Source organism: Manis pentadactyla, chromosome 2, assembly GCF_030020395.1.
Source record: "Manis pentadactyla isolate mManPen7 chromosome 2, mManPen7.hap1, whole genome shotgun sequence".
NCBI lineage: Eukaryota > Metazoa > Chordata > Mammalia > Pholidota > Manidae > Manis > Manis pentadactyla.
Window position 1 is genome coordinate 190,002,191 of NC_080020.1, and position 15,254 is coordinate 190,017,444.

Here is a 15,254-nt window from a genome sequence, read left to right on the forward strand (position 1 = left end):
TTTTAAAAACTTGAGCTCAGTTTTGCCAAAAATGTCTTCCCCCGAAGGGCAAGTTACTGATTGTTTTTGCTCTTAAATTTTGGATATGTTTAGTTTCCTCGACATCAATTGCCTATTAACTTGGAATGCTTATAGACCATAGAAAGTTCTGTTTACTGTGCTATATTTTCAAATGTTTCATTCCCATCTTCATCAAGAACTCCCTAACACGTGCCTTGTTAATCTGCTTCCTCTAGGCTGACATTTTCTAAGGAGGCTGGGGATGTGCTTTGTGATTATGGTGAGCATAATACTTATTACAAGCCCAAGTGCCTGGCTTTAGCACAGATTATCTACAGTGAATGTGGCCTGTATAAGAAAGTTCTTCTTTGCCTGTGTAAACAGGGCCAGATTCAGGGGGCCTTAGACTACATACAGCAATTCAAGGACTTCACTTCCAGTAAGTAAAAAAAGCCTACTTAATTTGTGTACATTCAAATTCTGGGTTTTAATTGTAAGATTGCCCATTATAATATATAATATTTTGGATTTACATTATAAAGTCCATTTTACATATATGATAAGTTGACTTCTCTTCTAATCTTCAGTGAAAGCAGCTAAGCTGCATCTGATTGACTTTCATGCTAAGCATTTCAATACATTATGTATTTCTTCAATATAAACATTTAGTGAACTGGATAGTCCTGAAATTACAGTTTTAAAGATAAATTTTGCAAATATGTTGGACCATGCTACTTAAAGGGTTTTTTTTTTTTTTTTAGATAGTTATTTTTTATTGAAGGGTAGTTCACACACAGTGTTACATTAGTTTCAGGTGTACAACACAGTGATTCAACATTTATATACATGATAATTCTAGGTACCAGCTATCACCATACCAAGTTGTTACAATATTTTGACTATATTCCTTATGCTATACATTACATCCCGGTTACTTATTTATTTTACAATTGGAAGTGTGTAAATATATATATATATATATATTTTTTTTTTGTGAGGGCATCTCATATTTATTGATCAAATGGTTGTTAACAACAATAAAATTTTAAAGGGTTTTTTAAAAATACCAACTTATTTATCATATATGATGCTCTGAACTATGATACGGGCATTAGAAATGAAGAATTAGTGAAATAATGTTCATTTCAAAATTTTGAAATACCTGTGTTGTAATAGGCAGTGATCTGAGACAATTGTGGACCTTAGGGTGACCCTACTTGAATGAGCTGATCTCTTATGAATCAAGTTCAGCAATAACCTTAATGTACTGGCTGTTCAACACATCCCTAAATCCCAGGCCTATGTGAATCCTGATTTGTAAGCTATGTACACTAGTTCTAAGAAGTCACAAAATGAACAAAACTCAGCATTGTTAGTTCATGTTTTTCCAGGAAAAAAATAGGATCTTTTATGTCTGTTGAATCTGATTATTTTCAAATAATAAATTGATTTTTATTTAGGTTCTTTTTTTTAAAGTTACTAATTTCTTCATTTGTTATATAACAGCATGCCTGATCCTACTCGTGTTAACAGTATTTAATAGTTCAGCTTTTTACTTGTATATTCACACTGAATCCTTGTAATCCTTATGAACTCTATGAAGTAGGTTTTGTTATTATCCCTATTTTATAGATGAAAAGAGAGGCTAAGGCACTGAGAGGTAAGTAATTTGCCTATATGGACACAGCAACAGAGCAGAATCTGGCATAGTAGGTACTACTCAATATATGTTGAGTGAATTATATATTTTTTGTTAGTATCTATAAGTATACAGACTCAGTTTCTGTGTTATTTTTCCATAGGTAAGCATTATTTTTGTTAAGAGTTTAGACATGGGATATAGGTTTTAATCACTCTTGGAATTTTTATTGAATGCGATGTGCTTGCAAATTCTTCTTTGCTTGCAAAATTTGCTTTGCATAGGTTCATAGAAACATGATTGACTCATTATCATTTTATTCTTTCTTTTGTTAGTGCATTATGCTCTAAAGCAACTAAATATATATTGTAATAATATAAGTATTAACACTTCTATATAATTAGAACCTTGATATTTATCCTCAGAATTTATTTAGCACATTAAAGAATAAAATAAAAGTAATCTGAGAAAAATCAAGGTTTTAGTTTTTGAAAAATATTTGAAAAATTGTTTTGCTTACTTTACTTTTTAATGAGAAACAGCCACAGCTTTCCAAGGTATCATCTTTGGCCTTGGGGACAGATTCAGTTTGTTAATACTTTCTGGTTTAAGAAAGAAAATGTTTCCTCACAGATTTAGAATTTCAGCTTTACATCTACAAATGTTAAAACAAACAAAAACAAAACCAGAAAGTCCTAAAAAAGTTTTTTGTTCCAAAAGCATAAATATAACTAATAGATCATCTGTTTTACAAATACAGATTCTTTTCATTTATTTCCCCCTAATTGTAGAGTTTTTAAAGCCTGAAACGATTTGTTTGCTCACTTTCCCAGTCATCATTAAGCAAGTGAATATACCTCTCTGGAAACTGGGTTAGGCTAAATCTGAGGCTCTCAGACTTTCTGGTCCAAAGTCTCCTTTACACTTTTAAAAAGCAGTGAAAATCCCAAAGAGCTTTTATTTATATGGGTTATATCTATTGATATTTAGAAATTAAAATTGAAAAATTTAAAGTATTTATTTTCATTTAAAATAACAATATACCAATTTGCTGTTATCATAAATAAAACATTGTTAATGAAAAATAACTTTTCTAAAACTAATGTCATGAAAAGAGTGACATTGTTTTACATTTTTGTAAATCTCTGTAATGTCTGCTTTAATAGAAGATAGCTGCTTTCTATATCTGCTCCTATATTCAATCTGTTGTGATATCACATGTCATGTAGCCTCTGGAAAATACCACTGAGTATTTGTGAGAGAATGAGAAGATAAAAGCAAGTAACAAGTTAGCATTTTTATGAAAATAATTCTGACATTATAAACCATAAACCATATTTTGAGAACCATTGTTTTAGATATTTGTGTGTTAAACACATACCATACGGTATATAGGCTCTTATAATCTTATTAAAACAGGACATACATGAGATAAATAATGATTAATAACATGTTAAACCAAGAAATAAGGAAATGGATTCTGAAGTGTCATAAGCAGAACAGAAGGTCATAGGATTTGAATTTGTGTCCTTTCTAATTAGTCTTATCTTGTACATAATTGAGGAAATTTTGGTTAATTCATGGAGAAGAGGATTTGAATATGACTGAATGAAATAGAGAGAGATGAATGAGTTATGAATTATTGGAATTGGCTGCTATGAATTGCCTGGGGAGAGCTGTATAAATAGTTTCATTTTAGAGGAGGTCAATTTGAATGACCCAAGTCATAGACCATTTACTTCTTTTCTATAGAAATTTTTAAAAAATTGTTTGATTTCATTGATATAAAATTATATTCTGCTATTCCTTCTTCACTCTTTTACCATCTTTCTGTATGTGTGTATGTGTATGTGCATGTGTGTATATACATATATACACATATATTTATTATTTTGGAGGAACAGAACTATAGATTGGAAGGTTATGGACTCTGGGATTAGAAGAACTGTACTACTTCATACCATGTGTATAATTCTGGGAAAATTAGCTTCTCTAAGCCTGATTCTTCACTTGTAATATGAGAATGAATAATATTATCTCCCTTATATGGAATAGTAAATACAATGATTTAATATTTGTAACTTCCCAGTACAAATGCCATATGTTTAATAAACACTATAATACTTTGTATTGCCTTTCAGATTGTAAATTATGTAATGGTAGTCCTTGATAGGACCTCAAAAATTATCCTGAAAATTATGTGTTGTGGTCCAAGAAAAATATTTTTAATTAAAAAAACTTATGAAGTTAGCATAAAGAATATAAATAATGATTGTAGGCTTTAGGTTACTGCCGGAGTCCAGCTCCAGCCGAGGTGTGGGTCACAAAGGAAAGGACAGCGTCGGCGAGTGAGGAGATGAGTGAGGAGACGAAACACCCAGTTAAGGTTGTAACATCTCCTGACATCAAGCGGCAGGGTTTTTATTTTTATATCTTTTTAAGATTTACATAATGTTACACATTTTCTTTGATCGTGGATGGTACAATGTTTTTTCCTTTCAGTTTTTGTATAATTCCGGCTCATTACAGATGTTACCACTTTTTTGAACAGCTTTCTTGTAACATTTAATGTTTAACTTTCCCTTAACCTTTTTGGCCAGAGATGCAGGTTACGTGCTAGGTGCTAAACAGGAAATGGCATAAGACAGTATGTGAGCTAAGCGTGTGGACTATGATTTTTAGTTTAAGCATGTAAAATTATATAAAGTTTAAGATAGTGTCTAAGGCTATATAAGGTTTAAGCAGGTTATATAAAATGCAAGCTATATGCCTTTTGGTTATTGAGTATAACTATATTATTAATTAAATCCTATCCTACATGTGTGGGTTGAGGCTTACCTCTAGAATCTAGGGATGGTACTCCTATCACCTATTCCTCAACTTTCCTACAAATACAATAAAAACACCTTATTCTTTCATAATATTCATTCCACAATTTCAGATGTTTTTACCTTTCCTCTTGTGTCTACAGGCACCAGGGCCTTGCAGTCTTCTTTTATCTTTCATATAATGACACTAAATCTGCTCTTACTACCTTACCATTAATATAATAATATTTTGTCATAAATTTATTATGGAATATTTATAAATATAAATTTTCCTATTTTGCTCATAAATTCTTTCTATGAGGGGGATACCAGAGGTGTCTTCTAATATTATAAGCAACATAAGGGGGACCCTGGGCAGTGGGGCTATTTATCTTTATTGCTTTGCTGTTTCATATAAATTTCTTGGAAAAATGGGTTTTTCCATGGCCTAGGTTCCCATAACTCCTTCTCTGCCAGTATTCTACAGAAATCCTGGTTAATCATGTTTGAATTGTTACAAAGGGGAGGACAAACTGCATCTAGTTTTAAGAGAGGCCTGGGTTCTTCTGCCTCACTTCTTTGAGGCAGTATGCCTGGAACAGTTGGTCCCATAACACTGCTTTCATTTCCGGAATTGCTACTTTGATCAATATTTTGGGTTATGTTATTTACTAAAGATGAATGAATCTTAAGTACATAAGATTTCCCATATATGAGCCCAATCACCAACATCATAACTGCAAAAATAAGTGCGGGAATTAGCAGGGGCCAGCTATGAAGTTTCCTGTTTTGAGGATTCCTCCTTGTGCCTGGACCTTGTCAAACAGCATAAGCAGCATGGCCTGTGCCAGGTTACCTTAGTTGTTAATTAGTACATTAAACCATACGAAATTGATTTTTTATTTTTAGTCAAAAGTGGTCAAATCTACTTTAAGGAAGGCTTCTTAAGGTCTTTATGTTTGAGTTTCCAAATACTTGATATTTTTAGGTAAAAAATGTACTAAGCCCCTTTTTTTGTGCAAGGCACAGAAAGACATTATACTCACTAGAAGTTGGCCCAAATATGAGCAACAAGATATAGATAAATATAACATAGTATTAGATGGAACCTTAGAAATTAGAGATACCAATTCTAGTACTTTTAAGATACAAAAATAGAGATCCAAAAATTAAATGACTGATGGAGCTATGATTGAATTTCAGGTTTCTTCATTGCCAGTCTAATCCGTTTTATTATACCACATTTATTTCATGACAGTTTTTTGATAATTTTTTTTCTAGGACTCTGTTTTGGTAGTTTTCTTTTGTTTTTCTTTTTGTTAGGCTGAGCATAATTTTTTTTTTAATTGGGGATACTACTGTTGATTTTATTGAGGGCTTTGGAAGGATTGGAAAAAAGAATTGTTGTTTGATGGGTATAGAGAGTAGCTGGTCCCCATCTCGAGTTGATATGTCAAATTAGAATGTTGAAACATAGTTTTTCATATTTGCTTTCAGATGACCTGATGGAACTAATAAAGTTATGTCCCCACACTGAATTAATTCAATGTCTCACTAAAGAATGGAATGGGAAACCACCATCTTTATCTTTTGGTCTTGTTGTACTTCACCTGTTCTCTGCAGATATGGAAAAAGTTGGCATTAAGCTACTTCAGGAAATAAATAAAGGTGGGAAAGGTAAGTAGAATAAATTAAATTTGAGCAGGTTACTTAGGGAAAAGTTTAAGATTATTATATTTGAGTTAACTAAAGTCTTGTTAAGAGTTCCTTCTTGTCAGGTATTAACATTAGGAGTTTATATATGTAAAGATTACCATGTCAATAATAGTCTGTTGGCAATAATGGATATTTCTTGAGGGAATTAGAATGAAGAAAGAATCTATGAAACTTGAGGGGAACATCACAATAATTACAATAGCAAACACTACTCTAAAAACTGTATATATATTAACAAAAGTGCATATTTAGTAATTTTTATATATACTTTAAATGTTACTTAGATAAAAACTTTTTATTTTTTCATTCCTAAACCAAATATACAAGTAAATGTCACTTAATGTGATATTTACTCTGAACTCAACTCTGCACTAAGATCAAGAATAATGAATTAGATCTCACTTTCTGTTTCCTTTCTCTAATTTATTCTAGAAATTAGAGCAGACAAGTTTATTTAAGTTATATGGGGTCAAAACATGAACAGTAAATTACATGAAAACATATTTGAGAAGGTAATTTGAAATTATCATTAGATATTTTATTTGATAGAAAATAAGAATCATGGTAGAAATAATAGTGATGACAATATCCTAAGAGATCCTTTTCATTAAGTATCATAGGTAATGGAGGTAATAGATAAGAACTGAGTTCCATAAATAGATACATCCCAAAAGGGGTCACTATAATTGATTTTCAGAAGTAAATTATTAGTTATCTTTAATAGACAAAATCCTTCTTTTATTTCCTTAAAAAAAATTTGCTATTGAAGTCCCATTGTCAAGAGATCTAAGTATAGAGATAGGATGGAGGGTTTGCCAAAGAGTTTTTTATTAATCTTTGAGTCATCATTACTAGGGCATTTATAAAAGTGAAAGATTATAAAAACTAGACCTACAAGCTCTCAGTTATTTGATAGTTTCTAGCAGTACCTTACAGATTCTGTGAGTAAGGCTGAGCCCACATTCTTTACTTTCTGAGCTTTCTGCCATGTAGCCTTCAATGTCTGCTAACCTTACCAAGAAGGAGATGAGTGGAGGAGTGGGGAATGTGAGAAATGGCAGGGGTTGAATTGAGGGGTAGGAGTTGAATTGAGGCACGAAAAGGTTAATGAAAATGGAAGAGGAGAAGGAACCAACACTTGAGTACTTACTGGAGCTAGACTAAGACTCCACATTAAACTTGCAGGAATCAGGAATGAGAATTAGGTTTAATAGTAACCAAGTTGAAATGATACCTTTTTAATTTTTGAAAAATTGCTAAGTGTGGATTAGCAAATAAGAGTACTTAAGTGCCACACTGTAATATTGTATTTTTTTTCCTCAGATGCAATTGAACATCTTATGATAAATGATCCATTTTGCTCCCTAGAAAGCTGGCAAGAGATGGCAAATATATGTTTACAGAATGGCTTTGACAAATTATCTAATGATATCATGTCCGTTCTTCGATCTCAGGCTGGAGTTATAGAAATTTCTGAAGAGGATGATACAGTCAATTTAATGCAACATGTTTTTTGGTAGTTCTATGTTTTATCCATTTGAGGGGGCTTGTACAACATTTTGTGATGTTGCTTGGACAAACTGATTTTGGCATAACATAAATAAATTGAGTGTGAAGCTCTCATAAATAAATCATATTTCTTTTGTTATGATGACATTAGATTTGTCCTTGAAACATACTATTGCTTCCTTTTTTACCACATGATCATTTCTCATATTGAATCTTGATAAAATCCAAGTATACAACTCAGTTTAGGCATATCTATCTAAAGGCATAAGCTAATGTCTAGATATATTCCTTTCTGGTGATCTAATTTGACAGCAAGATCTGAGGAAGGTGTGAGAAGACTGGTTTCTCAAATATCAAGCCCGACTTCTAACAAGAAAGGCAGGATGTCATTTCAAGATTGGATTCACTGGTGAAAACCTAGGGTACAGTAATTTTGTACTACTGATTTAAACATGTGCCCCATGTTTTGGTATATACAAATGGCAAATGTTAGTGTCTATCTCTTATGACAGTTGAGACATCCTTTCTCTCTTATGCCATAAAAGTTGGGAATCTTAGCATGTTCTTACCTAGAGAGAGAATCAGCCCAATTTTGCATAGAAGTAGATCTGGGATACCTGTAGGTTCAGAAAATATGGAATAAGAAGTGGTTTTAGATGATTTCAAGTGTCTGAATAAGTATTTGATTGAAATCTCGGAGTTCTATGTCATGGAATAGGATGATATTCAAAATATTTAATGATCAGTGTAGCATGGACACCAATCAAACAGAAGAGATAACCAACTAAACAGAACAGCTTTTAGCCCTTATGCCACACTAGAGCATACCAGCTGAATGTCAGCCTTTATCATGAAACATGGTAAAAATGAGCTGCTATTAGATAGAATAAGAATAAAGAGCATGAGTTTTCCCCTCCTAAATTTAAATTGAATGAATATTTTTTATTTACTAGTAGAGAGAATATGAACTCAGATTCAGAGAACCTTGTATTCGAATTCTAGTCCTACCTCTTATTCTTTGTAAAATATGAGCAGTAATAGCTCCTCTAGAGATTTGTTGGGGGAATTAATGATAATATATGTGTGATATAAGTGTATATATAACATAGTGGAGGAACTTAGTAGAAGATAACTGTTATTTCTATGTAATAGGTCCCAGAAACACATATTTCTCTACTTGTTTAATACTTATTAAATCTCACATATCTATCCATTTGTATTTGTATAATTATCCTTCTTTGGATTATGTGATATACTGATATCCTTACTGCCTGTATTAAGCTATCTGTCTCACTAATTAGGCTTGCTTGACTTACCTTGTAAATCCACAAGAGTACTGGCTGAGTGCTTAATTTTCCATATATTGCTAAGCATAGTACTGGGTAATTATAATTCAATTTTCTAAAATGCACTATTTTTAAAAGTAATACATGCACAATTTAAAAAGCAATACATTACAAGAAGCTTATAAGAACTAATAATATTTTGATTTCTGGACTTCACATTAGCTGTGAGTTTTGAAAGGAAAAGATAAAAGATGGAAAACCAGAAGAGAAAGAAACAAGGTATTTCAGCAGCCAATACCTTCTTCCTCTACCAATGGCTTAAAACCTTTCTTCTTTGAGATTTATGTGATTGATAGAAAGCTATTATGTGTCCATTGATCGAATTCAGGAAAAAAAAATGTGTCCATGAGAGCCAGGAGGTAGAAGTGGGTGCATAGATCTAAAAAAAGCTCAAAACAGCAACTGTTGGTACTGCTAATTTTGCTTTGGTTTGAAAATGTTTTCCTCCACTTACTATTATTCCTTTCCTGAAAGCATTACCTTTGGCAGTTTTCCAAAGGACAATGAAACTCCTCAAGTGAATATAAATAAAAATGCCTGGAGATGGAGTTGAAAGGAAGAACACAAGAATATAAATTCAAGTGGGGGAAGAAAAAGAGTTGAATTGTAAGCCACATAGGATTTGGAAGTGGTAAGAATCTCCCTGTAAGCTGCACTGAAAGGGGTGTAACATGAGCCTCATGGCAGAGGAACCTGTGTTCCGTGTATGGTCTCTGCTATCAAGATTAAACATCAATGGGAAGACAGTACTTTTTAAAATTGAAGTGTAGTTGGTTCAACAGTTACACACACACAATTAAATCCTCACCCCCAACTAGTGTAGTTACTATCAAGACACAGCATTTTTTTAAAAGTAACTGACAATATTTCCTTAGTATCATCTTATGTCCAGTCCATATTCAAATTTCACTAGGTGTTTAAATATGCCTTTTTACAGTTGAGTTACTCTAATTCATATCTGAACAAGGTTCACATGTTTTACTCGGTGTTGTGTTTGCATCTAGAGTATGCTTCCTCACCTCTCTTTTTTTTCCTCTTTTGCTACTAACTCATTGGACTGGCTTGGTTGTCACTGGGAATGTTCTGCATTCTAGATTAGTTTGATTGTTTCCTTATGCTGTTATATAACTTGTTGCTTTATTTCCCATATTCCCTATAAATGGATGTTAGCTCTGAAGATTTGACTAGATTTAGGTTCAACTATTTTGACAAAGATACTTATAGGTAGTGCTGAGTACTTCACAGTCTGTCCTGTTACAATGCATAACTGTTTGGTTTTCTCATCTTACTGCCTTTTGTGATGAAGTCCAAATTCCTTAAGATAGCCTAAAAACCTTGCATAATTAGGATCAGCTGCCTCTCCAGCCTCCTCTCCTAATGTACTCCTCACTTCCTTCAATCCAAATGCCTTCCTTCTGTTCCTCTTGTAAAGGGCTTTACAAAATGCTATTTCTTCTATCTGGAAGGCTGTCCCTTTCTTTTTACCCAGTTAATAATTTCTTCTACTTTAGATCTTAGCCTCCTTAGGGAAGCTTTTATGACTTCCTTAATGATTCCAACTTTCCCTTTTATATGCTGTCCTTTATTGATGTGTTCATTATTGTAGTCATAGACAAAACTTTTTATTGAAGACAGGGACAATACCTTTGGAGGTGTGGGAAATGGGAGAGTGTTACTGTATTAGTTTGCTAGGGCTACTGGAACAAAGTACCACAAACTGAGTGGCTTAACCAACAGAAATTTACTGTCTCAGTTCTGGAGATTAGATGTCTGAGCTCAAGGTGATGGCAGGGTTAGCTCCTTCACAGAACCGTAAGGGAAGAGTCTGTTCCAGGCTTCTGCCTCTCTCCTTGGCTTAGAGGTAGCCACCTTTTCTGTGTCTCTCGTGTCATCTTCCCTCTATGCATGTCTGTGTCGAAATTTCTTAATCTCATAAGTACTCCAGTTGTATTGGATTAAAGTCCATCCTACTGACTTCATTTTAACTTGATTATCTCTTTAAAGGCCCTATCTCCAAATAAGGTCACATTTTGAGGTACTGGGGGGTTAGGATCACAACATATGAATTGTGGGAAGACATGATTCAACCCATAACTTACCATTCTATCACTAAAACCAAACAGTACTGGGTACAAAGCAAATTTCAATAAATATTTGAATAAATACCAGTCTAGACATGGTATCTTTCATATTTAATGCTAATCATGTGAGTTAACTTTACTCTTGCTTTTTTTTTTTTTGGTAAATTTTATTTGCATATAAATATACATATACACAATAATACTTTCTGGAAAATGCGCAAATTATAACTGTAGAGCTTAATAACTTTCCACAAAGTGAACACGTTTTTGTAACCAACTCCTGGATGAAGAAATAGAAAACCCAGGGAATCCTAGCAGCCACTTTCCAGCTACTATTGTTCCCCTCTCAAAGACAGCCGCTATCCTGACTTTTCTATACCATAGATGAATCTTGCCTGATTTTGAACTTTATATAAATAAAACCATGGTGTGTTTTTGTGTTTTGCTCTTTTGCTCTTTGTTATTTTGTGAGATTCTTCCATGATCATTCTTGTACCTGTCTTACACACGAACATATATGTGCATTTCTGTTAAACTCCTGCTTTGTTTTTTTAGGTTGTTTATTGACGGTGTGTATCAGCTCATACTAGTAGCTAAATGGTGAGTGTTGGTACTGCATTAATGTTTAAGTTATAATGGTCTCCTCTGACAGCTACAATGAAATAGCTCTAATAGAAGCTCTGCATTGGGTTAGAAATAGTCAAAATGGTCATATTTTTCTAAACCTGTGGATTTTTTAAAAATATAGATTTTATTTTCTTGAGCATTTTCAGGTTCATAATATTGAGCAGAAGGTATGGAGATTTCTGTATATCTGTTGCTGCTACATATAAACAACTTCCCCATTATTAGCATCCCCCACTGGAATGGTACATTTGTTACAGTTGATGAACCTAGAGTGACATCATTATCAGCCAAAGTCCGTGATTTACACTAAGGTCCATTCTTGGTGTACATTTTATGGGTTTGGACAAATTTATAATGGCATATATCCATCACTATGATATCAGAGTAGTTTCACTCCCCTAAAAATCCTCTGTGCTGCCCCTATTTATCCCCTGTGGGTTTTTTTCATTTTCATATGGGGTACCTCTTTGCTTCCTATGCGTGAGGAGAAAAATATTTCTAAAGTGCTCTTTGTGTGCCAGACACTATACTGCCTGTTTTAATATATATTCATATTAAAATCCTCCCAACAATTTTGTGAAATAGATATTATTATACCCATCTTTGTAGGTGAAGAAAGAGGAATTCAGCAGGCAAAGTAACATGCCAGAGACTACATAGGAAGGGCTGTGATGAGCTATGTTTCTCTGATTCAGATGAGGTGTTCTTCCCATCATACCAATGGGAGAGGGGAAATGTTTCTTCCAGTCTGAAATATTTAATTGTACTAGTTACATTTCTGTTTAATTATTATAGTCAAGCATTTATCAAAACAAATTTCCATTAATTTCATTCATTTGGAAAAGCTTAGAGATTTTCTGAAAATTTTAAGGAACAATTTTCTTAATATTTTGGACTTAGTTTCCTAAGTCCTGCTTTAATGAAGAAATAACCATTGTATCAATCACTTTTTAACCAATGAAAATGTTACCTTCTAGTTGCCTTCAATTCTGTTAGCTTGCTAAAGCACAAGTTAAATGAAGAATCAGGCCTCATTGGTTATTTTTTTGAACTTTTTCCATCTCAAAGCTCATAAATTCTTCCATTCCCTCTCAGAAAAAAAAAATAACATTTTAACAAAGTTAAATCAGTGTAGCCCTACTGAACATACAAAGTCAGTTTGCTGGTGGTTATAATTTGTTGTGTTCTTGAATAAAAAAAAAAATTGAATACATAGTAAAGACACTATTATTTATGTAGCTATTTCCTTTTGTTTCTTTTTATTATCAATTATCTATAGCTACCCTCCATATCTTGGGAATCTGTGTCAGTTTCTCCTTTATGTTCTTTTCTTAAACTCCAAACAAGAGGTCACCCTCAAGTGGCTATGGAGGTCTGGTATTACTGTAAATGAATAAAAGATTTCATAGTCAGGCATAAGGGGATCTGGGGACTTTTTGAAAGGGATAATTGTGGTAAGTTCCAGAAAATTTTTGTCTTTAAGGATTATGGACTTAGAATTACCATATCAGAAGCTGGAAATGTAGAGTTGATGTGAGTAGTCTTGATTTTCAGAATGCTCTGCAGGCCAAACAAAAAACATCTACAGACCAAACTGGATCTGTCAGCCTCAGTTTGAAACCTTTTTCCTGAGTCAGGAGGCCAGATTAACTTATTGTTTCCATTAACGTTAAATTAAGCTTTTGGAGTAAATAAAGGAAAGTAAAAAGCTACTATGTTTTCTCACTCAGAAAAACTCCTATAAGAATGCCCAATTTACTGATGCCCTAGTAATAGAAGGCAGTATTCTTTAACCTAAAAAGGTAGATCTATTATTATATTATCCCAGTCCAGAATAGAAGCCATTTTGATTTATAATGCAGAGGAGTTTGGAAAATAGCAAAGATGTAATTTGTTTGTAGAAAGAGGGAAAGGCACATGCTCCTTAAGTAATTTTGACACCTTTTCTCTCTTACTAAAGAATTAATCCATCAAGATCCTTCCCCAACTATATTGCCATAAGATGGTAAAAAAGCAGTATTACAGTTTTTAAAAAGAGGCTACTGAGTTATATTTTAAAGATTTCCTCAATGAAAAAATGGTTATGTACTTAGCTCTTTAGTGAAATTTCACTGTGTTTGAGAGGGGGCTGCCATTATCATGTTGTATTATCAAGCAACTTGCAGGAATAATCACCATCAATTGCTTTCAGTTCTCCATGGAGTGCAAACTCTGCCTTTAATCTCCCAAGAGTATTGGCAGGTTAAGGCCACAGAGGAGGTTCCACCTTTTTCATCCTAGGATCAGATACATGAGTTATATTCTGTTACCTTGTTTTCTTGGGTCAGATCATACAGTACTGTTACAAATAGGGCCAGCTTTAGTTAGCTTGGTGCTTAACATGAAATGAATGTCACCCTCAAACTCTTTGGTTGTACACAGATAAAAAAGATACAACAAACCTCCAACCATTTCCTTTTGGAACTCTTTCCTCACACAGGAATGCTCACATACATTTTCACATGGTTTGAAAGCACAGAAACAATGTAAGAATGTACCTTTTGGAAGCAGCCTTCACTCGTGGAGCTGAATTATCAAGGATCTCTTCCAAGTTGATTAAAAATCTAGGCATTTATGGGTTATCATTCATGGGCTTTGAATTGCAGACCTTGACCAGTCCAAAGAGCAAACAGCCTGCATGCAAAGTCTTGCTATTTTTGCCCAGCTTCTCTTGATAGAGCATTTATATTGATCAGATCCTGAACATGACATCCAGAAACAGGTTTGTACTGATACACGGATCAATAATGAGGGTGGGAAAAACACTGGCAGAAAGACTCCAGTGATTAGAGTTAAAATGGAAGCAAATACAGTACAAACACCTTTCTTTGATTACGATTTTTACTAGAATATAGTATAAATTTGACTCAGTAGATGGCAGTACAGATGCCAGCAAGACCTTTACCTTTGCTTCAGTGAAATGAGTTGTTTCTATGATGAAGTGAGGCTGGTTGTATTTTAAAATATAGGATTCTGTTGGCCAGCTTGGGTAATTTGAGGACCATTCTTTCTTTTCTTTTTCTGATTTTTTTTATTGTGGTAAAATACACATAAAATATACCATCTTAACCTTCTTAAATAATGTTCTGAAATATCTTAAAGTTCCTGGTAAGAAATATGCTGAGATTCTTATTGAAGATCTTGTGTATATGATTAGTTGCCTTTCTCTTCCTGGTTTCAAGATTCTCTTTGTTTTCTTCTTTTGAAAGTTTGATTTTAATATATCTCAGTGTGGGTCTCTTTGAGTTCATCTTACTGGAGTTTGTTGAGCTGCTTAGATGTTTATTTTCATGTCTTTCATCAAATTTGGGAAGTTTTCAGCCCTTATTTCTTCAAACACTCTCTCTGCTCTGTGTCCTCTCTTCTGGGACTCCCGTAGGCATCTGCTGGTCTGCTTGGCGGCATCACCCAGTGCCCTTAAGGCTCTGCTCACTTTTCTTCAATTTTTTTTTTCCTTTCTGATCCTTAAACTAAATATTTTGCACTGTCC

At 33.5% G+C, this 15,254-nt stretch overlaps 1 protein-coding gene across 1 annotated transcript in view; it reads left to right on the top strand.

The window, feature by feature from the left end:
• Window positions 1–7,807, top strand: part of CLHC1 (clathrin heavy chain linker domain containing 1) — a 36,145-nt gene extending 28,338 nt beyond the window's left edge. The window contains exons 11-13 of the mRNA XM_057497199.1: window positions 237–439; window positions 5,944–6,123; window positions 7,486–7,807. Coding sequence (XP_057353182.1) covers window positions 237–439; window positions 5,944–6,123; window positions 7,486–7,682 — 580 coding nt within the window. The 3' untranslated portion in view covers window positions 7,683–7,807. The remainder of the gene's footprint in view (window positions 1–236; window positions 440–5,943; window positions 6,124–7,485) is intronic.
• The last annotated feature ends 7,447 nt before the right edge of the window (window positions 7,808–15,254 follow it).